The following is a 25068-nucleotide window of genomic DNA, read 5'->3' on the forward strand; positions in this document are numbered from 1 at the left end:
TGACCTCCCTGACCCCTGTGACCCCCCCGATTGACCCCTTTGGACTCCCTCAGACTCCTCCAGCCCCCTAAGAGCCTCCATGGGCCCCCCAGACCCTCTGTGAGCCCCACGGACCCCCCCAAGCCCCCCTAGACCCTCTTTAGCCCCCCCAGACCCCCTGTGACCCCCCACACTGACCCCCCCCAGGCCCCTCCCAGCCCCATAGACCCCCAAGACCCCCCACACTGACCCCCCCAGGCCCCTCCCAGCCCCATAGACCCCCCTAGACCCCCCACACTGACCCCCCCAGGCCCCTCCCAGCCCCATAGACCCCCTAGACCCCCACACTGACCCCCCCAGGCCCCTCCCAGCCCCATAGACCCCCCTAGACCCCTTTGGATCCCCCCAGACCCCCCACACTGACCCCCCAGGTCCCTCCCAGCCCCATAGACCCCCCTAGACCCCCATGGACCCCCCCAGACGCCCCACACTGAACCCCCAGGCCCCTCCCAGCCCCATGGACCCCCCTAGACCCCCCACACTGCCCTCCCAGGTCCCTCCCAGCCCCATAGACCCCCCTAGACCCCCCATGGACCCCCCCAGACGCCCCACACTGACCCTCCCAGGCCCCTCCCAGCCCCATAGACCCCCCATGGACCCCCCCAGACCCCCCCCCAGACCCCCCCAGGCCCCTCCCAGCCCCATAGACCCCCCAGACCCCCATGGACCCCCCGGCCCCGCCGTGACTCCGCAGCCCCACAGCGCTGTGGGGCCGGGGGGGGGGTCCGGGGCTCCCTGGGGTGGCGGGGGGGGGTCGGGGTCAGGGGTCGGGGGTCGCCGCGTCCCGCCAATAAAAACCGCAGCCGACGCCGCGCCGGGTCAGAGGTCGCGGGCGCGCGCCGGGGTCAGGGGTCAGGGGTCAGCGCGCGCGCCCGCGCCTGGCCGCGGGGGGGGGGGGAGGCGGGCGGTTGCCCGGGCGACGGGGGGAGCGCGGGCGGCGATTGGCCGCGCCGCCGTCACGTGGCGGCGCCGGAAGCGGCTCGGCGGCGGGGAGGGGGGGGAAGAGGAGGAGGAGGGGGGCGGGGCCTGGACGGAAGCCGCAGGTGGGCGCGCGCGGGCGAGACCACCGGGGCGGCGGGGGGGGGGGAAGCGGGGGGGGGAGGCCGGGCCGGACCACGCGCGCGCCCCGGGGGGGGGACGAGGGGGGAAAACACCCCCAAAATGGGGGGGGTCGGGGGGGGAACCACCCCTAAAATGGGGGGGAGAACCCACCCCTAAAATGGGGCGTCAAGGGGGGGAACCACCCCTAAAATGGGGGGGGATTGGGGTGAACCATTCCCAAAATGGGGTGGTCGAGGGGGGGACCGTCCCTAAAATGGGGGGAGAACCCACCCCTAAGATGGGGCATCAAGAGGGGGGGAACCATCCCCAAAGTGGGGGGGGATTGGGGTGAACCATTCCCAAAATGGGAGGGGGTCAGTGGGGAATCCACCCCCAAAATGGGGGGGTCGAGGGGGGGAACCACCCCTAAAATGGGGGGGTCGAGGGGGGGAACCATCCCCAAAATGGGGGGGATCTAGGGGGAACCACCCCCAAAATGGGGGGGTCGAGGGGGGGAACCACCCCTAAAATGGGGGGGGATTGGGGTGAACCATTCCCAAAATGGGAGGGGGTCGGTGGGGAATCCACCCCCAAAATGGGGGGGTCGAGGGGGGCAACCACCCCTAAAATGGGGGGCGTCGAGGGGGGGAACCATCCCCAAAATAGGGGGGGTCGAGGGGGGGGAACCACCCCCAAAATGGGGGGGGAGTCTGGGGGGAACCATTCTCCAAAATGGGGGGGTGGCTGGGTCAAACCACCCCCAAAAAGGGGGGGGCAGTGGGGTAACCTCTCCACCCGCCCCCCAAAAACGTGGGGACACGGCTGCCCCACGGCCGCCCCACACCTGGGGACATGGCAGCCCCAGCCCCACAGCTGCCCCAGCCCCCCCTCCCCCATGGCCGCCCCCCAACTGTCCCGGCCCCCCCCAAACGCCCCCCAATTGCCCCAGCCCCATGGCTACCCCCCCCGGCCACCCCAGCCCCACGGCTGCCTTGGCCCCCCCCAGGTACCCCAGCCCCCCAGCTGCCCCCCCCCAGCTGCCCCAGTGCCCCAACTGCCCCCCCCAGCCCCCCAAACACCCCCCAATTGCGCCAGCCCCATGGCCACCCCCCCGGCCAGCCCAGCCCCACGGCTGCCCCGGCCCCCCCCAGCTGCCCCAGCCCCCCATGGCCGCCCCCCCCAGCTGCCCCAGTGCCCCAACTGCTCCCCTCCAGCCCCCCGAAACGCCCCCCAATTGCCCCAGCCCCATGGCCACCCCCCCCGGCCCCCCAGCCCCACGGCTGCCCCAGCCCCATGGCCGCCCCCCCCTCCCCGGCTGCCCCCTGTCCCGGTGCCCCCTGCCCCAGCGCCGCCGTCCCGTCCCCGCCGCCGCCGCCTTGCGCAAGGTCCCCGGGGTAAAGGGGTGAAGGGGCCCCGGCGTCCGGGGCGGAGCGCCGGCCGCTCCGTTAAAGCGGGACCGGCCGCCCCGGCAGGGAGACGGAGCCGTCGGAGGAGCCGGAGCCGCTGGAGGACCTGCTGGAGGACCCGCCGGAGCCATCGGAGCCGCTGGAGGAGCCGTCGGAGCTGTCAGAGCCATTGGAGCTGCTGTTGGAGGAGCCGTAGGAGCCATCGGAGCTGTTGGAGCCATCAGAGCCACCGGAGCCACCATCGGAGCCGCTGTTGGAGCCACCGGAGCTGTCGGAGAGGTCACAACCATCATCAGAGCCATCACAGCCGCCGTTAGAGCCACCGGAGCCGTCGGAGAGGTCACAACCACCGTTGGAGCCACCACAGCCGCCGTCAGAGCCACCAGAGCCATCGGAGAGGTCACAACCACTACCAGAGCCATCAGAGAGGTCACAACCACCGCCGGAGCCACCACAGCCGCCGTCAGAGCCACCAGAGCCATCGGAGAGGTCACAACCACTGCCGGAGCCACCACAGCCGCCGTCAGAGCCACCAGAGCCATCGGAGAGGTCCCAGCCGCCGTCGGAGAGGTCCCAGCCGCCACCAGAGCCACCAGAGAGGTCACAACCACCGCCAGAGCCACCACAGCTGCCGTCAGAGCCACCAGAGCCGTCGGAGAGGTCACCACTGCCACCAGAGCCATCGGAGAGGTCCCAGCCACCGTCGGAGAGGTCCCAGCCATCACCGGAGCCACCAGAGAGGTCACAACCACCGTTGGAGCCACCACAGCCACCGTCAGAGCCACCAGAGCCATCAGAGAGGTCCCAGCTGCCGTCGGAGAGGTCCCAGCCGCCACCAGAGCCACCAGAGAGGTCACAACCACCGCCAGAGCCACCACAGCTGCCGTCAGAGCCACCAGAGCCGTCAGAGAGGTCACCACTGCCACCAGAGCCATCGGAGAGGTCCCAGCCGCCGTCGGAGAGGTCCCAGCCGCCGCGGGAGCCGGCATGGAGACCCGTCCGCTCTTCCAGGCGCTGCACGCGCTGGCCGAGGACAACGCCGCCTTCTTCGGGCGCAGCGGCACGGAGGCCGGCCGGCGCTTGGCGGCCGCCTTCGGCGCCATCCGCGAGCACGCCCGGCGCCTGGAGCCGGCCCTGGGCCACTTCGCCCGCCTCTACCACCGCTTCGACCTGGACGAGGCCACGCCGGGCAACGGCTACCGCAGCCTGGTGCACACGGCGTGCTGCTGCCTGGCGCACGTGGTGCACAAGAGCCGCTACGTGGCCGCCCACCGCCGCAGCCTCTTCTTCCGCGGCGGCCACAACGCCGCCGAGCTGGAGGCCTACGGGGCCGCCCTGGCCCAGCTCCGCGCCCTGCTCTGCCTGGCCCAGCGCCTGCTGACCCACAACCGCCCCGGCTGCCTCTTCGCCCACGATGACGACGAGGAGGAGGAGGAGAAGGACGAGGAGGGAGGAAGGGGCTCGGCCGGGCTCTCGGCGCTGGTGCTGCGGGAGTACAGCACCATGCACAACGGCTGCTTCTACGGCCGCTGCCTCGGCTTCCAGGTGAGGGGGGACGGGTGGGCGACCTGCCGCGGGGACGTGGGGACGTGGCGATGGGTGGACGACCTGCTGCGGGGACGTGGGGACGTGGGGATGGGTGGGCGACCTGCTGCAGGGACGTGGGGACGTGGGGATGGGTGGGCGACCTCCCATAGGGACGTGGGGATGGGTGGGCGACCTCCCACAGGGACGTGGGGATGGGTGGGTGACCTGCCATGGGGACGTGGGGACGTGGGGATGGATGTGCAACCTCCCACAGGGATGTGGGGATGGGTGGGTGACCTGCCATGGGGACGTGGGGACGTGGGGATGGATGTGCAACCTCCCATAGGGACGTGGGGATGGGTGGGTGACCTCCCACAGGGACGTGGGGATGGGTGGGTGACCTGCCATGGGGATTTGGGGACGTGGGGATGGATGTGCAACCTCCCATAGGGACGTGGGGATGGGTGGGCGACCTGCCGTGGGGACGTGGGGATGTGGGGATGGATGGGTGACCTCCCATAGGGACGTGGGGATGGGTGGGTGACCTCCCACAGGGACATGGGGATGGGTGGGCGACCTGCCATGGGGACGTGGGGACGTGGGGATGGATGGGTGACCTCCCATAGGGACGTGGGGATGGGTGGGTGACCTCCCACAGGGACATGGGGATGGGTGGGCGACCTGCCGTGGGGACGTGGGGATGTGGGGATGGATGGGTGACCTCCCATAGGGACGTGGGGACGGGTGGGAGACCTGCCGCGGGGACGTGGGGACGGGTGGGAGACCTGCCGCGCGGACGTGGGGACGCGGGTGCCCCCGCCCGGCGCTCGTGGGTGCGGGGGAGCGGCGGCGCCGCGCGGGACGCTGCTCGCTGCGGCCCGCGTGGCTCGGCCGTCCGTCCGTCCGCGCGTCTCTGCGTCTGTTTTCCTGTGGGCTTACCTGTTCCCTTCCCGCTCTGTCCGGCTGCCTGGCGCTTTGTCCATCCGCGTCCCTGCTCGCGCCTCTCCATCCACGCGTGGGCTTCCCCTTCCGTCCACCCGCTTGTTGGCCTGTCCATCTGGCTTTTCATTTCTCTGTCTTTGTGTCTGTCGGTCCGTCTGTCCGGCTGTGCATCTCTCCATCTGCCCGTGCATCCGTCCATCCCTCCATCTGCCCGTGCATCCGTCCATCTGCCCGTGCATCCGTCCATCCCTCCATCTATTCATCCATCCCTCCATCTGCCCGTGCATCCATCCATCTGCCCGTGCATCCATCCGTCCATCCATCTATTCATCCATCCCTCCATCTGCCCGTGCATCCATCCGTCCATCTGCCCGTGCATCCGTCCATCCATCCATCTATTCATCCATCCCTCCATCTGTCCGTGCATCCGTCCATCCGTCCATCTGCCCGTGCATCCGTCCATCCCTCCATCTATTCATCCATCCCTCCATCTGCCCGTGCATCCGTCCATCTGCCTGTGCATCCATCCATCCATCTATTCATCCATCCCTCCATCTGCCCGTGCATCCATCCGTCCATCCATCCATTCATCCATCTATCTGTCTCTCCATCTGTTCGTCCGTGTGTCCGTCCAACCATTTGTCCATCTGTTTGCTTGTCTATCCAACCACCCATCCATCCATCCATCCCTTGGCCCATCTATGCCTCTGCCTGTCCACCTGTCCGTCCGTCCATCCATCCATCCATCCCTTGGCCCATCTATCCATCTGCCTGTCTGTCCATCCGTCTGTCCATCCATCCACCCATCCATCCATCCATCCCTTGGCCCATCTATCCCTCTGCCTGTCCACCTGTCCGTCCGTCCATCCATCCATCCATCCCTTGGCCCATCTATCCATCTGCCTGTCCGTCCATCCGTCTGTCCATCCATCCACCCATCCATCCATCCATCCCTTGGCCCATCTATCCCTCTGCCTGTCCACCTGTCCGTCCGTCCATCCATCCATCCATCCCTTGGCCCATCTATCCATCTGCCTGTCCATCTGTCCATCCATTCGTCCATCCGTTTGTCCATCCATCCATCCATCCCTTGGCCCATCTATCCATCTACTTGTCCATCTGTCCATCCATCCGTCCATCCATCCATCCATCCATCCATCCATCCATCCCTTGGCCCATCTATCCATCTGTCCATCCATCCGTCCGTCCATCCATCCATCCATCCCTTGGCCCATCTATCCATCTGCCTGTCCGTCCATCCGTCTGTCCGTCCATCCATCCATCCATCCCTTGGCACATCTATCTCTCTACTTGTCCATCCATCCGTCCATCCATCCGTCCATCCATCCCTTGGCGCGTCCATCCCTCTGCGTGTCCACGCGTCCACCCATCTGCCCCTCCGTCCGTCCATCGATGCATCCGTCCGTCTGTCCGCCCGCCGGCAGTTCGCCCCCTCCATCCGGCCCTTCCTGCAGACCATCGCCATCGGCCTCGTCTCCTTCGGCGAGAACTACAAGCGGGACGACACGGGGCTGGGTGAGAGCGGGGGCACCTGGGGGGGACACGGGGGGGGGACACGGGGGGACCCAGGGGGGACACGTGGAGACGTGGGGGGCGGCTGGGGGAGCATGAGGGGACGCTGGGGGGGACACGGGGGGAGGAAGGGGGGATGCGGGGGGACATGGGGGGACATGGGGGCAGGAAGGGAGGACACGGGGGGACACGGGGGGAGGAAGGGGGGACGCGGGGGGACACGGGGGGACACAGGAGGATGCAGGAGGATGCAGGGGGACACGGGGGGCCATGGGGGGGAGGAAGGGGGGATGCAGGGGGACACGGGGGGCCATGGGGGGGAGGAAGGGGGGATGCAGGGGGACACGGGGGCAGGAAGGGGGGATGCAGGGGGCAGGAAGGGGGGACACGGGGGGACACGGGAGGGATGCAGGAGGATGGTGGAGGGACGCGGGGGCAGGAAGGGGGGATGCAGGGGGCAGGAAGGGGGGCAGGAAGGGGGGGCGGTGGGGGGACACGGGGGGACACGGGAGGGATGCAGGAGGATGCAGGGGGCCACGGGGGGACACGGGGGGCAGGAAGGGGGGATGCAGGGGGCCATGGGGGACACAGGAGGATGCAGGGGGATGCAGGGGGCAGGAAGGGGGGATGCAGGGGGCAGGAAGGGGGGCAGGAGGGGGGGATGCAGGGGGCCATGGGGGACACAGGAGGATGCAGAGGGATGCAGGGGGATGCAGGGGGATGCAGGGGGCAGGAGGGGGGGATGTAGGGGGCAGGAAGGGGGGATGCAGGGGGCAGGAAGGGGGGCGGCGGGGGGACACGGGGGGACACGGGAGGGATGCAGGGGGATGCAGGGGGCAGGAAGGGGGGATGCAGGGGGCGGGAAGGGGGGCAGGAGGGGGGGATGCAGGGGGCCATGGGGGACACAGGAGGATGCAGGGGGATGCAGGGGGCGGGAAGGGGGGATGCAGGGGGATGCAGGGGGCAGGAAGGGGGGATGCAGGGGGATGCAGGGGGCGGGAAGGGGGGGATGCAGGGGGATGCAGGGGGCAGGAAGGGGGGATGCAGGGGGATGCAGGGGGCAGGAAGGGGGGACACAGGAGGATGCAGGGGGCAGGAAGGGGGGATGCAGGGGGATGCAGGGGGCAGGAAGGGGGGATGCAGGGGGATGCAGGGGGCAGGAAGGGGGGATGCAGGGGGATGCAGGGGGCAGGAAGGGGGGCAGGAAGGGGGGATGCAGGGGGCAGGAAGGGGGGACACAGGAGGATGCAGGGGGCAGGAAGGGGGGGATGCAGGGGGATGCAGGGGGCGGGAAGGGGGGATGCAGGGGGCAGGAAGGGGGGATGCAGGGGGATGCAGGGGGATGCAGGGGGCAGGAAGGGGGGATGCAGGGGGATGCAGGGGGCAGGAAGGGGGGATGCAGGGGGATGCAGGGGGCGGGAAGGGGGGATGCAGGGGGCAGGAAGGGGGGATGCAGGGGGATGCAGGGGGATGCAGGGGGATGCAGGGGGCAGGAAGGGGGGCAGGAAGGGGGGATGCAGGGGGCAGGAAGGGGGGATGCAGGGGGCAGGAAGGGGGGCAGGAGGGGGGGCGCTGAGCGGGGGCGCTGAGCGGGGGCGGCAGGGGTGGCGGCCGGCTCGCTGCTGAGCAGCGGGAAGCTGGCGCTGGACCCGGAGCTGCGGGGCGCCGAGTTCGAGCGGCTGACGCGCCAGCTGGACGTGCACTTCTGGAAGCGCTTCTGGAGCCTGACCGAGAGCCAGCTGCTGGCCGTGAGCGTCCCCCCCGCACCCCCGTGTGTGTCCCCCCCCCCGGCACCCCCCCCACCGCGCTCAGCCCCCCGGCGGCCCGCAGGCGGTGGCGGCGGCGGCGGCGGCGCCCGTGCGGGTCTGCTGGGCGCTGACGGTGCCGCCGGAGCCCCTGGAGCTGCCGCTGGCCGCCGACCCCTCGCTCACCGTCACCGTCCCGCCGCCCGTGGCCCACAGCGGGCCCGGCCCCCTGCGCCTCCGCCTGCTCTCCGCCGAGCTGCGCCAGGGACAGGTCGGCCCCGGCCCCACGGCGGGGGGGGGGCGGGGGGGCTGCATGGGGGGCTGCTGGGGGGAGCTATGGGGTGGTGCATTGGGGGCTGCTGGGGGGAGCTATGGGGCGGTGCATTGGGGGCTGCATTGGGGACTGCTGGGGGGCTGCTGGGGGGCGGTGCATTGGGGGGTCTGCTGCTGGGGGGGAGCTGCTATGGGGCAGTGCAATGGGGGGCTGCAATGGGGGTGCAATGGGGGGAGCTGCAATGGGGGGTGCAATGGGGGGGTGCAATGGGGGGAGCTGCAATGGGGGGAGCTGCAATGGGGCAGTGCAATGGGGGGTGCAATGGGAGCTGCAATGGGGGGAGCTGCAATGGGGCGGTGCAATGGGGGGTGCAATGGGGGGAGCTGCAATGGGGCGGTGCAATGGGGGGTGCAATGGGGGGAGCTGCAATGGGGGGAGCTGCAATGGGGGCTGCAATGGGGGGAGCTGCAATGGGGCGGTGCAATGGGGCGGTGCAATGGGGGCTGCAATGGGGGGGTGCAATGGGGCGGTGCAATGGGGCGGTGCAATGGGGCGGTGCAATGGGGGGTGCAATGGGGGGAGCTGCAGTGGGGCGGTGCAATGGGGGGAGCTGCAATGGGGGGAGCTGCAATCGGGCGGTGCAATGGGGGCTGCAATGGGGGGTGCAATGGGGGAGCTGCAATGGGGGAGCTGCAATGGGGGGAGCTGCAAGGGGGCAGTGCAATGGGGGGTGCAATGGGGGGGGCTGCAATGGGGGAGCTGCAATGGGGCGGTGCAATGGGGGGTGCAATGGGGGGAGCTGCAATGGGGGGAGCTGCAATGGGGGCTGCAATGGGGGGAGCTGCAATGGGGCGGTGCAATGGGGCGGTGCAATGGGGGCTGCAATGGGGGGGTGCAATGGGGCGGTGCAATGGGGCGGTGCAATGGGGCGGTGCAATGGGGGGTGCAATGGGGGGAGCTGCAGTGGGGCGGTGCAATGGGGGGAGCTGCAATGGGGGGAGCTGCAATCGGGCGGTGCAATGGGGGCTGCAATGGGGGGTGCAATGGGGGGTGCAATGGGGGAGCTGCAATGGGGGAGCTGCAATGGGGGGAGCTGCAATGGGGCGGTGCAATGGGGGGTGCAATGGGGGGAGCTGCAATGGGGGGAGCTGCAATGGGGGGTGCAATGGGGGGTGCAATGGGGGGAGCTGCAATGGGGGGAGCTGCAATCGGGCGGTGCAATGGGGGTGCAATGGGGGGAGCTGCAATGGGGGGAGCTGCAATGGGGGGTGCAATGGGGGAGCTGCAATGGGGGGAGCTGCAATGGGGCGGTGCAATGGGGGGTGCAATGGGGGGAGCTGCAATGGGGGGAGCTGCAATGGGGCAGTGCAATGGGGGGTGCAATGGGGGGAGCTGCAACGGAGGGGGGGGGCAACAGGGCAGCACCCCGCTCTGTGTATGGGGAGGGGGGGGGCAGGACCCCGCTGTGGGGCAGCCCCCCACCCCACCCCATCACCCCCCCATCACCCCCCCCCCCCGCCCAGGACAGCGCGGCGCTGAGCGCCCTGGCCGAGGGGGCGGAGGGCCGGCGGGGGGCCGGCGGGGGGCCGGCGGGGGGCCGGTGGGGGGGCCGGCGGCCGGGGCCGCCCTCGCCCGCCCTGCTGGTGCACTTCCACGGCGGCGGCTTCGTGGCCCAGACGTCGCGCTCGCACGAGCCCTACCTGCGGGCCTGGGCCCGCGAGCTGGGCGCCCCCGTGCTCTCCGTCGACTACGCCCTGGCCCCCGAGGCCCCCTTCCCGCGCGCCCTCGAGGAGTGCTTCTACGCCTACTGCTGGGCCCTGCGCCACTGCCACCTCCTGGGTGAGCCCCGGGGCGCAGCGGGGGCGCGGGGACGGGGAGCCAGCACCGCATGGGGCCACCACGTCACGGGGACGGTCCTGGGGACGTTCCTGGGGACGTTCCTGGGGCCACCACGCCATGGGCCACCTCGGCACGGGGTCGTTCTGGGGCCACCATGCCCTGGAGATGTTCCTGGGACCACCACGCCATGGGTCACCATGGCACGGGGTCGTTCCTGGGGCCACCACGGCATGGGGTCGTTCCTGGGGACGTTCCTGGGGACGTTCCTGGGGCCACCACGCCATGGGCCACCACAGCAAGGGGTCGTTCTGGGGCCACCATGCCCTGGAGATGTTCCTGGGGCCACCAAGGCATGGGGTCGTTCCTGGGGACGTTCCTGGGGCTACCACAGCATGGGTCACCATGGCACGGGGTCGTTCCTGGGGCCACCATGGCATGGGGACGTTTCTGGGGCCACCACGGCATGGGGTCGTTCCTGGGGACGTTCCTGGGGACGTTCCTGGGGCCACCACGCCATGGGCCACCACGGCATGGGGTCGTTCTGGGGCCACCACGCCCTGGAGATGTTCCTGGGGCCACCACGGCATGGGGTTGTTCCTGGGGACATTCCTGGGGCCACCACGCCATGGGCCACCACGGCAAGGGGTCGTTCCTGGGGCCACCATGGCATGGGGACGTTTCTGGGGCCACCACGGCATGGGGTCGTTCCTGGGGATGTTCCTGGGGCCACCACGCCATGGGTCACCATGGCACGGGGTCGTTCCTGGGGCCACCATGGCATGGGGATGTTCCTGGGGACGTTCCTGGGGCCACCACGCCATGGGCCACCTCGGCAAGGGGTCGTTCTGGGGCCACCACGGCATGGGGTCGTTCCTGGGGACGTTCCTGGGGCCACCATGGCATGGGGACGTTTCCGGGGCCACCACGGCATGGGGTCGTTCCTGGGGATGTTCCTGGGGCCACCACGCCATGGGTCACCATGGCACGGGGTCGTTCTGGGGCCACCATGGCATGGGGATGTTCCTGGGGCCACCACGCCATGGGCCACCACGCCATGGGGACATTCCTGGGGACATTTCTGGGGCCACCACACCATGGGGACGTTCCTGGGGCCACCACGCCATGGGTCACCATGGCACAGGGTCGTTCCTGGGGCCACCACACCATGGGGACGTTCCTGGGGCCACCACGCCATGGGTCACCATGGCACGGGGTCGTTCCTGGGGTCACCATGGCATGGGGACGTTTCTGGGGCCACCACGCCATGGGCCACCACGCCATGGGGACGTTCCTGGGGATCTTCCTGGGGCCACCACGGCCCGGGGCGGCCCCCGGGGGCCGGGAGTGACGCGGTGGCGCTGGCCGGCAGGGTCGACGGCGCAGCGCGTGTGCCTGGCCGGGGACAGCGCCGGCGGGAACCTCTGCCTGACGGTGTCGCTGCGGGCGGCCGCCTTCGGCATCCAGCGGCCCGACGGCATCGTGGCCGCCTACCCGGTGACCATGGTGCAGGCGGCCGCCTCGCCCTCCCGCCTGCTGGCCCTGCTCGACCCGCTGCTGCCCCTCGGCGTCCTCTGCAAGTGCCTCAGCGCCTACGCAGGTGGGGGGCGCGCGGGGGAGGCGGGGAGCTGGACGTGGGGAGATGGAGGCATGCAGGAGGACCTGGGGAGATGGAGGGGATGTGGGGGGACACGGGGAGATGGACATGGGGGGACATGGGGAGATGGAGGCATGCAGGAGGACGTGGGGAGATGGAGGGGATGTGGGGGGACACGGGGAGATGGACATGGGGGGACGTGGGGAGATGGAGGCATGCAGGAGGACGTGGGGAGATGGAGGGGATGTGGGGGGACACGGGGAGATGGACATGGGGGGACATGGGGAGATGGAGGCATGCAAGAGGACGTGGGGAGATGGAGGGGATGTGGGGGGACACGGGGAGATGGACATGGGGGGACATGGGGAGATGGAGGGGATGTGGGGGGACACGGGGAGATGGACATGGGGGGACATGGGGAGATGGAGGCATGCAGGAGGACGTGGGGAGATGGAGCAGACGGGAGATGGAGGGATGGAGGGGACATGGGACGTGGGGACATGGAGAGATGTGGAGACGCAGGGGGACGTGGGGAGATGGGGATGTGGAGGGATGCGGGGGGAGGTGGGGAGATGTGGGGAGATGGGCATGGGGGGACGTGGGGAGATGGAGGGGATGTGGGGGGACACGGGGAGATGGACATGGGGGGACATGGGGAGATGGAGGCATGCAGGAGGACGTGGGGAGATGGAGCAGACGGGAGATGGAGGGATGGAGGGGACATGGGACGTGGGGACATGGAGAGATGTGGAGACGCAGGGGGACGTGGGGAGATGGGGATGTGGAGGGATGCGGGGGGACGTGGGGAGATGTGGGGAGATGGGCATGGGGGGACATGGGAGATGGAGGCATGCAGGAGGACATGGGGAGATGTGGAGACGCAGGGGGACGTGGGGAGATGGGGACGTGGAGGGATGCGGAGGGACGTGGGGAGATGGAGGGGACGTGGGGAGATGGAGGGATGCGGGGGGACGTGGGGACCCGGGGGGACCCGAGGAGATGGAGGGGATGTGGGGAGATGCAGCAGGACATGGGGACACGGAGAGATGGACATGGGGGGACATGGGGAGATGGAGGGGTCACGGGGACGTGGGGAGATGGAGGGATGCGGGGGGACGTGGGGAGATGGATGCGGGGGGACATGGGGCCACGGGGACACGGGGACACGGAGGGAAGCGGGGGGACACGGGGACACGGACGTGGGGACACGGGGGTCGGGCTGCGGGCACCTGCCAGGCGGGCGCCGGGCGCCCAGGGCGTTTTGGGGACGTTTTGGGGCAGATCGGCCCCGTTGGGGCTCGCGCCGACCTGCTGGCGAGGCCGGCCGGGGTGGGGGGGGCGGGGGGTTTCGGGGCCGTTCCGGGGCGGATTGGGGACGCCGCGGCCCCGCAGGGACGGACGAGGACGGGGACGAGGACGGGGACGGGACGCCGGCGCCGGAGAAGCTCGGCCCGGGCCGGCTGCTGCTGCGCGACCTGCGCCGGGGCGCTGCCGCCTGGCTGGGGGCCCTGCGGCCCCGCCGCCCCCCCGGTAGGACCCCGCGCCGGGCAGGGGGGGACACGTCGGGGACGTGGGACGCCTCGGGATGGGAGGGTCTGGGGACGCTTCAGGGTTGCGGGGCCTTTGGGGGCACCTTGGAGGGGTTGGGGACATGCCAAGGGGGCTTGGGGACACCTCGGAGGGGTTGGGGACATGCCAAGGGGGCTTGGGGACACCTCGGAGGGGTTGCGGACAAGCCAAGGGGACTTGGGGACACCTTGGAGGGGTTGGGGACATGCCAAGGGGGCTTGGGGACACCTCGGAGGGGTTGGGGACACCTTGGAGGGGTTGGGGACATGCCAAGGGGGCTTGGGGACACCTCGGAGGGGTTGGGGACACCTTGGAGGCCTTGGGGACATGCCAAGGGGGTTGAGAACACCTTGGGAGGTTCGGGGACAAGCCAAGGGGGCTTGGGGACACCTTGGAGGAGTTGGGGACATGCCAAGGGCTTTGGGAACACCTTGGGAGGTTTGGGGACAAGCCAAGGGGACTTGGGGACACCTTGGAGGGCTTGGGGACATGCCAAGGGGGTTGGGGACACCTCAGAGGAGTTTGAGGACACCTTGGAGGGCTTGGGGACATGCCAAGGGGGCTTGGGGACACCTCAGAGGGGTTGAGGACATGCCAAGGGGGTTGGGGACACCTTGGGAGGTTCGGGGATGCCTCCAAGGGGACTTGGGGGCACATTGGAGGAATTGGGGACATGCCAAGGGCTTTGGGGACATCTCAGAGGGGTTGAGGACACGCTTGGGGACATGCCAAGGGGGCTTGGGGACACCTTGGGAAGTTCGGGGACATGCCAAGGGGTTTGGGAACACCTTGTTGGGTTGGGGGACACCTTGGGAGCTTTGGGGGCATGCTAAAGAGATTGGGGACACTTTAGAGGATTGGGGGACACCTTGTTGGGTTGGGGGACACCTTGGGAGGTTGGGGGAGATGCCAAGGGGGTTTGAGGACACCTTGTTGGGTTGGGGGACACCGTGGGATGTTGGGGGAGATGCCAAGGGGGTTTGAGGACACCTTGTTGGGTTGGGGGACACCGTGGGAGGTTGGGGGACATGCCAAGAGGGTTTGAGGACACCTTAGAGGGTTGGGGGACACCGTGGGAGGTTGGGGGACATGCCAAGGGGGTTTGAGGACACCTTGTTGGGTTGGGGGACACCGTGGGATGTTGGGGGAGATGCCAAGGGGGTTTGAGGACACCTTGTTGGGTTGGGGGACACCGTGGGAGGTTGGGGGACATGCCAAGAGGGTTTGAGGACACCTTAGAGGGTTGGGGGACACCGTGGGAGGTTGGGGGACATGCCAAGGGGGTTTGAGGACACCTTGTTGGGTTGGGGGACACCTCGGGAGGTTGGGGGACACCTCGGAGGGGTCCGGGGACACCGCCGTGCCCCCACCCGCGCCCACGCGGCCCCCCGCCACCTGCCCCACAGCAGAGCCCGGGCGCAAGAGCGTCTCGGAGGCGGCGCAGGAGCCCCCGGCCGCCCGCCGGAAGAGCCGCGTGGGGCAGGAGGCGGCGGGGGGCCGCGGAGACGGCGGTGACAAGGACAAGGGGGACGAGGACGGCGGCGGCTTCGAGTACCCCGACGACTTCCAGCCCCTGCGCACGACCCGGCCGCCGGCCAACTTCGCCCTGGCCAGCGCCGCCGTGGTCAAGAACCCCTACATGAGCCCGCTGCTGGCCCCCGACGCCATGCTGCGCGGGCTGCCCCCCGTCCACCTGGTGGTGAGCCCCACGGCGCCCCACGGCGCCCCACGGCGTCCCCACGGCGTCCCCACGGCGTCCCCACGGCCGCCCCGCAGCACCGGGACATGAGCCCGCTGCTGGCCCCCGACGCCATGCTGCGCGGGCTGCCCCCCGTCCACCTGGTGGTGAGCCCCACGGCGCCCCACGGCGCCCCACGGCGTCCCCACGGCGTCCCCACGGCGCCCCACGGCCGCCCCGCAGCACCGGGACATGAGCCCGCTGCTGGCCCCCGACGCCATGCTGCGCGGGCTGCCCCCCGTCCACCTGGTGGTGAGCCCCACGGCGCCCCACGGCGCCCCACGGCGTCCCCACGTCCACCCCACGGCGCCCCACGGCCGCCCCGCAGCACCGGGACATGAGCCCGCTGCTGGCCCCCGACGCCATGCTGCGCGGGCTGCCCCCCGTCCACCTGGTGGTGAGCCCCACGGCGCCCCACGGCGCCCCACGGCGTCCCCACGGCGTCCCCACGGCGCCCCACGGCCGCCCCGCAGCACCGGGACATGAGCCCGCTGCTGGCCCCCGACGCCATGCTGCGCGGGCTGCCCCCCGTCCACCTGGTGGTGAGCCCCACGGCGCCCCACGGCGCCCCACGGCGTCCCCACGGCGCCCCACGGCGTCCCCACGGTGTCCCATGGTGTCCCCATGGCCACCTTGCACCACCCCACAGCTGCCCCATAGCACCCCACAGCCACTGCACCCCACCCCAGGGTGCCCCACGTCCACCCCGCACCACCCCATGGTGCCCCACAGCCACCCCAGCCCCACAGCGCCCCACGTCCACCCCGCACCACCCCATGGTGCCCCACAGCCACCCCAGCCCCACAGCACCGCACGTCTACCCCACACTGCCCCACGGCACCCCACAGCCACCCCAACCCCACAGCGCCCCACATCCACCCCGCACCTCCCCACAGCACCCCACAGCCACCCCAACCCCACAGCGCCCCACGTCCACCCTGCACCACCCCACAGCCACCCCAACCCCACAGCGCCCCACGTCCACCCGCACCACCCCACAGCACCCCACAGCGCCCCACATCCACCCCGCACCGCCCCACAGCACCCCACAGCCACCCCAGCCCCACGTCCACCCCGCACCGCCCCACGGCGCCGGCACGCGAGCCCACGGCTGCCCCCTCTCCCGCCCACCTGGTTGGGTGTGGGGGGAGCCCCGCCGCGCCCCACGGCGGCCCCACGGCGGCCCCACGGCGGCCCGTCGCCCCCGCAGGCCTGCGCCCTGGACCCCATGCTGGACGACTCGGTGATGCTGGCGCGGCGGCTGCGGGCGCTGGGGCGGCCGGTGACGCTGCAGGTGGTGCCCGACCTGCCCCACGGCTTCCTCAGCCTGGCCCCACTGTGCCCCGAGACCCGGCGGGCCGCCGCCCTCTGCACCCGCCTCATCCGCGACGTCCTGCGGCCCCCGGCCCCACGGCGCGACAGCCTGGCCCCACGGCGCACCTCGCTGCTGCCGGCCCCGCGCCGCGACAGCCTGGCCCCACGGCGCGACGGCCTGGCCCCTCCGACCCACGGCGGGGGCCGGGGCGGCTCCCGCCGTGGGTCGCCGCAGCCCGGAGAGGGCCGCCAGGGCGATGGGGCGACCCACGGCGGCGGGGCGGTGGTGACCCACAGCGATGGGGCTGCAGCGACCCACGGCGGCGGCGATGCACCAATGCATGGCTGCAGGGATGCAGTGACCCACGGCAGTGGGGCTGCAGCGACCCACGGCGGCGGCGATGCACCAATGCACAGCTCCGGTGATGCAGTGACCCACGGCAGTGGGGCTGCAGCGACCCACGGCGGCGGCGATGCACCAATGCACAGCTCCGGTGATGCAGTGACCCACGGCAGTGGGGCTGCAGCGACCCACAGCGGCGGCGATGCACCAATGCACAGCTCCGGTGATGCAGTGACCCACGGCAGTGGGGCTGCAGCGACCCACGGCACCAGCAACGCAGCGACCCACGGCTGCGGCGACGCGCTGCCCCACGGCGGCCCCGGGGTCCCAGTGCCCCACGGCGGCGCGGCGGGCCGGGGGGCCGGGGCGCAGCCCCCCCCGTGCTGTGGGGGGCCCCAAGTGGGGGGCGAGGGGGGGTCCAGCCGCCCGGGGGGGGGCTGCGCCCGGCGCCCCAGTGGCCCCGCGGGCCGCGAGGTGGGGTCCTGAGCCGTGGGGCCGCCGTGGGGCCGCCGTGGGGCGGGTGAGGGGGAATAAAACCCCTCCGAAACCCACCTGCTGCCTGCGTGATGGGGGGCCTGGACCCACACGTGTGGGGTGGGGGGGGTCACTTCCCATGGGGAGCCCCCTGCTCCCCATAGCAGAGCCGAGGAGGGGCCCTGCGCCCCATAGGGAGCCCCCTGCGCCCCATAGGGAGCCGAGGAGGGGCCCTGCACCCCATAGTGGGACCCTGTGCCCCATAGGGAGCCCCCTGCACCCCATAGGGAGCCGAGGAGGGGCCCTGCGCCCCATAGGGAGCCCCTTGGGCCCCATAGGGAGCCGAGGAGGGGCCCTGCGCCCCATAGGGAGCCCCTTGGGCCCCATAGCAGAGCCGAGGAGGGGCCCTGCGCCCCATAGCAGGACCCTGCGCCCCATAGGGAGCCGAGGAGGGGCCCTGCGCCCCATAGTGGGACCCTGTGCCCCATAGGGAGCCGAGGAGGGGCTCTGCGCCCCATAGGGAGCCCCTTGTGCCCCATAGGGAGCCGAGGAGGGACCCTGTGCCCCATAGGGAGCCCCCTGCGCCCCACAGCAGCCCCGTTGCCCCCTCCCCCGTTTCCATGGCGACGCGGGGAGGCGGCGGAACTACTTCCCGCGCGGAGGCGTCGCGCGCCTCTCACAGGAGCCGCCTCACACACGCGCGCGCGCGCGCTCTCACCCGGCAACGGCGGCGTCGCGCGGAGGGATCCGGCGGCGGGAGCGAGTCCCGGCGCGGCGCGGCCCGGCGCGGTGGGGCGGTTCCAAGATGGCGTCGCGGCGCCGGTGACGGCGGGCGGCGCGGTGGGGCGCGGTGGGGACCCCGGGGGGGGCGGCGGCGGCGGCGGCCCGGGGCCGGAGCGGGGTGGGGGGAGCCGCTCAGGGCGGGGGGGCAGCGCAGGGGCTACGCAAACGACGCAGGGGAAGGGAGCCGTGCGCCGGTGGCGTAAGGGCCACGCAAAGGACGTAAGGGGCGGGGGCCGACGGCGTAACCGCTACGTAAAGAGCGCAAGGGGTTGCGGGCCTACGGTGGTGGCGTAGTCGCCGCGCAAAGAGCGTAGGTGGGCGCTAATGGCGCAATTCCCCCCCTCCCGCAAAGAGCGTAGGCGCTACGCACATGGCGTAAGGGCGGGTCATACAAATAGTGTAAGGGGGCTACGCAAACAGCGTAAGCGGTTCGTGGTGGTGGGGGGGGGAGTGTTCGGGCCCTGCAGCCCCCCATAATCACCCAGGGCCTGAACTCGCCCCATAGGTGCCCCGTTAACCCCCTGCGGTTGGGCCACAGCAGGCCCCACGGCCAGCCCCGCAGCGTGCCCCATGGTGAGCCCCATGGCCAGCCCCACAGCACCCCCCCCCATGGTGCACCCCCACGGCCAGCCCCACAGTGGGCCCCACAGCCTGCCCCACGGCCACCCCACGGTGTGCCCTGCAGCCTCCCCATGGTGCGCCCCACAGTGCACCCCACAGCCAGCCCCATGGCGTGCCCCACGGCGCCCCAGATGCTGCTGTGGGGCTGCAGGAGGGTTTGGGCCAGGGGCTCCCCAAAGGGTTTTTTGGGGGGGGGGTCCCATCCCTGTTGCCTCAAAACCAGCCGCCCCCAACACCCCCCCCCAACTCACGGGGACATGTGGGGCTGGGGGGGCAACAGCCGGCGTTTATTACCCCCCCCGCGGCGGGGGGAGGGGGGGGCAGTGCCCCATAAATACAGGAGACCCCCCCGAAATACCGGGACGCCCCCACCCCATAAATACAGCGACCACGCAGTTCCCCCCCCCCAAAATCTATGGACCCCCCATCCTTGTCCTGCGCCCCCCCCCCGGCCAAATACTGGGGGGTTTTGCATGGCGGAGGGGGGGCAGCCCCGGCCCCCTATAAATAGGGGCAAAACCCCCCCATAAACACCGGGGGGGGTTATATGGGGGGGCCCCAATGCCCTATAAATAGGGCTAAAACCCCACCAATAAATATGGGGAGGGGTTGCATGGTGGGGGGGGGCAAACCTCCTATAAGCATGGGGCAATGCCCCCCCAATAAATACTGGGGGGGGGGGTTGCACAGTGGGGGGGGGCCAATCCCCTGTAATCATGGGGCATCCCCCCCCATAACTATTGGGGGGACCCCGATCCCCTATAAATAGGGGCAGCGACCCCCCCATAAATATGGGGAGGGGTGGCTTGGTTGGGGGGGGCCAAATCCTCTATAATTACAGGGCAACGTCCCCCAACCAATATGGGGGGGGGCCCAATCCCCTATAAATAGGGGCAATGCCCCCCAATAAATACGGTGTGGGGGGGGTCACACGGTGGGGGGAGCCCAATCCCCTATAAAGGACCCCCAATCAGTCCTGGGGGGGGGGTTGCAGTGTGGGGGGGGGCCCAAAGCCCTGCAGATCCCCCCCACTGAGTCCCGGGGGGGGGGTTGCAATGTGGGGGGGGGGCCCAAAGCCCTGCAGATGCCCCCCACTGAGTCCCGGGGGGGGGTTGCAATGTGGGGGGGGCCCAAACCCCTATAAGCACCCCCACTGAGTCCCGGGGGGGGGTTGCAATGTGGGGGGGGGCCCCAAAGCCCTATAAACACCCCCACTGAGTCCCGGGGGGGGTTGCAATGTGGGGGGGGGCCCAAACCCCTATAAACACCCCTAATGAGTCCCGGGGGGGGTTGCAATGTGGGGGGGGGCCCCAAAGCCCTGCAGATGCCCCCCACTGAGTCCCGGGGGGGGTTGCAATGTGGGGGGGGGCCCCAAAGCCCTGCAGATCCCCCCCACTGAGTCCCGGGGGGGGGTTGCAATGTGGGGGGGGGCCCCAAAGCCCTGCAGATGCCCCCCACTGAGTCCCGGGGGGGGTTGCAATGTGGGGGGGGGCCCCAAAGCCCTGCAGATGCCCCCACTGAGTCCCGGGGGGGGTTGCAATGTGGGGGGGGCCCAAACCCCTATAAACACCCCCACTGAGTCCCGGGGGGGGGGTTGCAATGTGGGGGGGGGCCCAAACCCCTATAAACACCCCCACTGAGTCCCGGGGGGGGTTGCAATGTGGGGGGGGGCCCAAACCCCTATAAACACCCCCACTGAGTCCTGGGGGGGGTTGCAATGTGGGGGGGGGCCCAAACCCCTATAAACACCCCCAATGAATCCTGGGGGGGGGTTGCAATGTGGGGGGGGCCCCAAAGCCCTGCAGATGCCCCCCACTGAGTCCCGGGGGGGGTTGCAATGTGGGGGGGGCCCCAAAGCCCTGCAGATGCCCCCACTGAGTCCTGGGGGGGGTTGCAATGTGTGTGGGGGGCCCAAACCCCTATAAACACCCCCAATGAGTCCCGGGGGGGGGTTGCAATGTGGGGGGGGCCCCAAAGCCCTGCAGATGCCCCCACTGAGTCCCGGGGGGGGGTTGCAATGTGGGGGGGGGCCCCAAAGCCCTGCAGATGCCCCCCAATGAGTCCCGGGGGGGGTTGCAATGTGGGGGGGGGCCCAAACCCCTATAAACACCCCCAATGAGTCCCGGGGGGGGGGTTGCAATGTGGGGGGGGCCCCAAAGCCCTGCAGATGCCCCCACTGAGTCCCGGGGGGGGGGTTGTCCCCCCCCTGCACCCCCAGATGGAGGACGGGGGGGGGGTCTCTCAGAGCGCCATGGAGGTGAGGTCGTGGGCGGCCCCCCCCTTGCGGGGCGGGGGGCCGCCGCCCCCCCCCCAGTAGTCGTGGGGGGCCGGGGCCGGGTGGTGGTGGTGGTGGCGGAGGGCCACCAGGGCCGAGCCCAGGGCGGCCCGCTGGGGGCCGCGGGGGCCCCCCGGCAGCTGCAGCAGCAGCGTGGCCACCCCGGCCAAGCCGTCCTCGGTGGGCTCCAGCGTCACGGGGCCCAGGCGGAAGGAGGGCTCGGGCCGGCGGGCCCGCGGGGCCGGGGGGGCCCGGGGGGCCGGGCGGCGGCGGCCGCCCCCTCGAAGCAGACGGTCACCTTGGCGAAGGGGCGGCTGGCCATCTTGGTCATCTCCTGCAGGTGCCGGCGCTGCTCGTGGCGGGCGTCCAGGAACTGCTTGGCCTTCCAGAGGAGCACGCAGAGCGAGAGGAAGAGGAAGAAGCAGGAGAAGAAGACGGAGAAGAAGACGAAGAGGTCGATGTGGGCCTGGTCCTGGCGGAAGAAGAGGAGGCCCTGCGAGGCGGTGGCGTTGCCGCCGGCCCCCACGCCCAGCAGCAGCAGGTAGAAGCGGCTGGACTTGAGGGCGTGCAGCTCGTGCGGGTAGGTGAGCACCAGGCGGTCGCGCACGGCCCGCACCACCAGCGCCGCCGCCGCCTCCCGCACCGTCACGTAGGTCACCAGCCCCCGGGCCCGCTCCTCCCGCAGCCGCTCGGCCGCCGGCTGCAGCCGCACGGCGTGCCGGCCCGTGCCCGGGTCCACGTCCACGGCGAAGGTGTCGTAGGCGGTGGAGACGTAGAGGTCGACGCCGCCGAAGGTGACGTCCAGGGTGATGCGGATGTCCACGTTGGTGAACTTGGGCTGCACGCCGAAGAGGACGGTGCGGCCCAGGCCCAGGTGCTGCAGCTGCGGCTGGTGGAAGCAGTTGCTCTGCGACGTGGGGTCCAGGCAGTACTCCTGCTCCACCGCGATCAGCCGGTAGCACTGCTGCCCGCCCACCGGGTGCCCGTGGAAGGAGTCGCGGCACTTGGCGCACTGCGGGCGGCACGGCGGCGCCGTCAGGCCGCGGGGGGACGGGGGGACGGGGGGACGTCGGGGGGCGCCGGGACGGGGGGACGGGGAGAGGGACGTCGGGGGGCGCCGGCTCGGGGGGACGGGGGGAGAGGGACGTCGGGGGGCGCCGGCTCGGGGGGACGGGGAGAGGGACGTCGGGGGGCGCCGGGACGGGGGGACGGGGGGAGAGGGACGTCGGGGGGCGCCGGCTCGGGGGGACGGGGGGAGAGGGACGTCGGGGGGCGCCGGCTCGGGGGGACGGGGGGACGTCGGGGGGCGCCGGGACGGGGGGGCGGGGGGACGTCGGGGGGCGCCGGCTCGGGGGGACGGGGGGAGGGACGTCGGGGGGCGCCGGCTCGGGGGGACGGGGGGAGGGACGTCGGGGGGCGCCGGCTCGGGGGGACGGGGGGAGAGGGACGTCGGGGGGCGCCGGCTCGGGGGGACGGGGGGAGGGACGTCGGGGGGCGCCGGCTCGGGGGGACGGGGAGAGGGACGTCGGGGGGCGCCGGCTCGGGGGGACGGGGGGAGGGACGTCGGGGGGCGCCGGCTCGGGGGGACGGGGACGGGGAGAGGGACGTCGGGGGGCGCCGGGACGGGGGGACGGGGGGAGGGACGTCGGGGGGCGCCGGCTCGGGGGGACGGGGGGAGAGGGACGTCGGGGGGCGCCGGCTCGGGGGGACGGGGGGAGAGGGACGTCGGGGGGCGCCGGCTCGGGGGGACGGGGGGAGGGACGTCGGGGGGCGCCGGCTCGGGGGGACGGGGACGGGGAGAGGGACGTCGGGGGGCGCCGGGACGGGGGGACGGGGGGAGGGACGTCGGGGGGCGCCGGCTCGGGGGGACGGGGAGAGGGACGTCGGGGGGCGCCGGCTCGGGGGGACGGGGAGAGGGACGTCGGGGGGCGCCGGCTCGGGGGGACGGGGAGAGAGGGACGTCGGGGGGCGCCGGCTCGGGGGGACGGGGAGAGGGACGTCGGGGGGCGCCGGCTCGGGGGGACGGGGGGAGAGGGACGTCGGGGGGCGCCGGCTCGGGGGGACGGGGAGAGAGGGACGTCGGGGGGGCGCCGGCTCGGGGGGGACGGGGGGAGAGGGACGTCGGGGGGCGCCGGCTCGGGGGGACGGGGAGAGAGGGACGTCGGGGGGGCGCCGGGACGGGGGGACGGGGGGGAGGGACGTCGGGGGGCGCCGGCTCGGGGGGGACGGGGGGAGAGGGACGTCGGGGGGCGCCGGCTCAGGGGGACGGGGGGAGGGACGTCGGGGGGCGCCGGCTCGGGGGGGACGGGGAGAGGGACGTCGGGGGGCGCCGGCTCGGGGGGACGGGGAGAGAGGGACGTCGGGGGCGCCGGGACGGGGGGACGGGGGGAGAGGGACGTCGGGGGGCGCCGGCTCGGGGGGACGGGGAGAGGGACGTCGGGGGGCGCCGGCTCGGGGGGACGGGGGGAGAGGGACGTCGGGGGGCGCCGGCTCGGGGGGACGGGGAGAGGGACGTCGGGGGGCGCCGGCTCGGGGGGGACGGGGAGAGGGACGTCGGGGGGCACCGGCTCGGGGGGGACGGGGAGAGGGACGTCGGGGGGCGCCGGCTCGGGGGGACGGGGGGAGAGGGACGTCGGGGGGCGCCGGCTCGGGGGGACGGGGGGAGAGGGACGTCGGGGGGCGCCGGCTCGGGGGGACGGGGAGAGAGGGACGTCGGGGGGCGCCGGCTCGGGGGGACGGGGAGAGAGGGACGTCGGGGGGCGCCGGCTCGGGGGGACGGGGGGAGAGGGACGTCGGGGGGCGCCGGGACGGGGGGACGGGGGAGAGGGACGTCGGGGGGCGCCGGCTCGGGGGACGGGGAGAGGGACGTCGGGGGGCGCCGGCTCGGGGGGACGGGGGGAGAGGGACGTCGGGGGGCGCCGGCTCGGGGGGGACGGGGGGAGAGGGACGTCGGGGGGCGCCGGCTCGGGGGGACGGGGAGAGGGACGTCGGGGGGCGCCGGCTCGGGGGGACGGGGGGAGAGGGACGTCGGGGGGCGCCGGCTCGGGGGGGGACGGGGAGAGGGACGTCGGGGGGCGCCGGCTCGGGGGGGACGGGGAGAGGGACGTCGGGGGGCGCCGGCTCGGGGGGACGGGGGGAGAGGGACGTCGGGGGGCGCCGGCTCGGGGGGACGGGGAGAGGGACGTCGGGGGGCGCCGGCTCGGGGGGACGGGGGGAGAGGGACGTCGGGGGGCGCCGGGACGGGGGGACGGGGGGAGAGGGACGTCGGGGGGCGCCGGCTCGGGGGGACGGGGAGAGAGGGACGTCGGGGGGCGCCGGCTCGGGGGGACGGGGGGAGAGGGACGTCGGGGGGCGCCGGCTCGGGGGGGACGGGGGGAGAGGGACGTCGGGGGGCGCCGGCTCGGGGGGGACGGGGAGAGGGACGTCGGGGGGCGCCGGGACGGGGGGACGGGGGGAGAGGGACGTCGGGGGGCGCCGGCTCGGGGGGACGGGGGGAGAGGGACGTCGGGGGGCGCCGGCTCGGGGGGACGGGGAGAGAGGGACGTCGGGGGGCGCCGGCTCGGGGGGACGGGGGGAGAGGGACGTCGGGGGGCGCCGGCTCGGGGGGGACGGGGAGAGAGGGACGTCGGGGGGCGCCGGCTCGGGGGGGACGGGGGGAGAGGGACGTCGGGGGGCGCCGGCTCGGGGGGGATGGGGAGAGGGAGAGGGACGGGGGACGATGGGGAGGGGACTGGGGAGGGGAGGGGACACGGGGGACACGGGACAACAGGGAGGGGACAGGGGGACGGGGGGACAGGGGGACTGGAGACGACAGGGAGGGGACGGGGGGAACGGGGGCACAGAGGGGACACGGGGGACATGGGATGGGACGGGGGGACGGGGGGGGACATGGGACGACGGGGGGGGACACGGGATGACGGGGGGGACGGGGAGGGGACTCGGGGGGACGGGGACACGGGGGGGACGGGGACGACGGGGAGGGAACATGGGGGGGACTCGGGGACGGGGACT

General features: G+C 72.4%; 2 protein-coding genes across 7 annotated transcripts in view; one reads left to right on the forward strand and one right to left on the reverse strand.

Annotated features, from left to right (window-relative positions):
* Positions 1-1060: 1060 nt before the first annotated feature.
* On the forward strand, positions 1061-17405 carry LIPE (lipase E, hormone sensitive type). Of its 6 annotated transcripts, XM_068924278.1 has the most exons (11): positions 1061-1082; positions 2553-3035; positions 3429-4031; positions 6401-6491; positions 8091-8236; positions 8319-8504; positions 10031-10346; positions 11716-11943; positions 13333-13470; positions 14916-15208; positions 16458-17405. In XM_068924278.1, exons 3-11 carry the CDS (start codon positions 3474-3476, stop codon positions 17388-17390), a joined length of 2889 nt encoding a protein of 962 aa, XP_068780379.1. In that variant the 5' UTR covers positions 1061-1082; positions 2553-3035; positions 3429-3473; the 3' UTR covers positions 17391-17405. The 6 variants fall into 6 exon arrangements, with proteins under 6 accessions (XP_068780379.1, XP_068780377.1, XP_068780376.1 ...); XM_068924276.1 differs by lacking the exon at positions 1061-1082 and having other exon boundaries at positions 2491-3035; positions 3147-4031; XM_068924277.1 differs by lacking the exon at positions 1061-1082 and having other exon boundaries at positions 2492-3176; positions 3450-4031.
* A 3382-nt stretch (positions 17406-20787) lies between these two features.
* Positions 20788-25068, reverse strand: part of MEGF8 (multiple EGF like domains 8) — a 44475-nt gene continuing 40194 nt past the window's right edge. Inside the window, 2 exon segments of the mRNA XM_068924244.1 lie at positions 20788-21268; positions 21271-22103. Coding sequence (XP_068780345.1) covers positions 21024-21268; positions 21271-22103 — 1078 coding nt within the window. The 3' untranslated portion in view covers positions 20788-21023.

This window comes from Struthio camelus, chromosome 39, assembly GCF_040807025.1.
Source record: "Struthio camelus isolate bStrCam1 chromosome 39, bStrCam1.hap1, whole genome shotgun sequence".
Taxonomy (NCBI): domain Eukaryota; kingdom Metazoa; phylum Chordata; class Aves; order Struthioniformes; family Struthionidae; genus Struthio; species Struthio camelus.

Coding starts and splice junctions, on each gene's coding strand:
- LIPE (XM_068924278.1), top strand. CDS start 3,474: ATGGAGACCCGTCCGCTCTTCCAGGCGCTGCACGCGCTGGCCGAGGAC. Junction 6,492..8,090: donor GCGGGACGACACGGGGCTGG/GTGAGAGCGGGG, acceptor CGGGGGCGGCAG/GGGTGGCGGCCGGCTCGCTG. Junction 10,347..11,715: donor GCGCCACTGCCACCTCCTGG/GTGAGCCCCGGG, acceptor GCTGGCCGGCAG/GGTCGACGGCGCAGCGCGTG.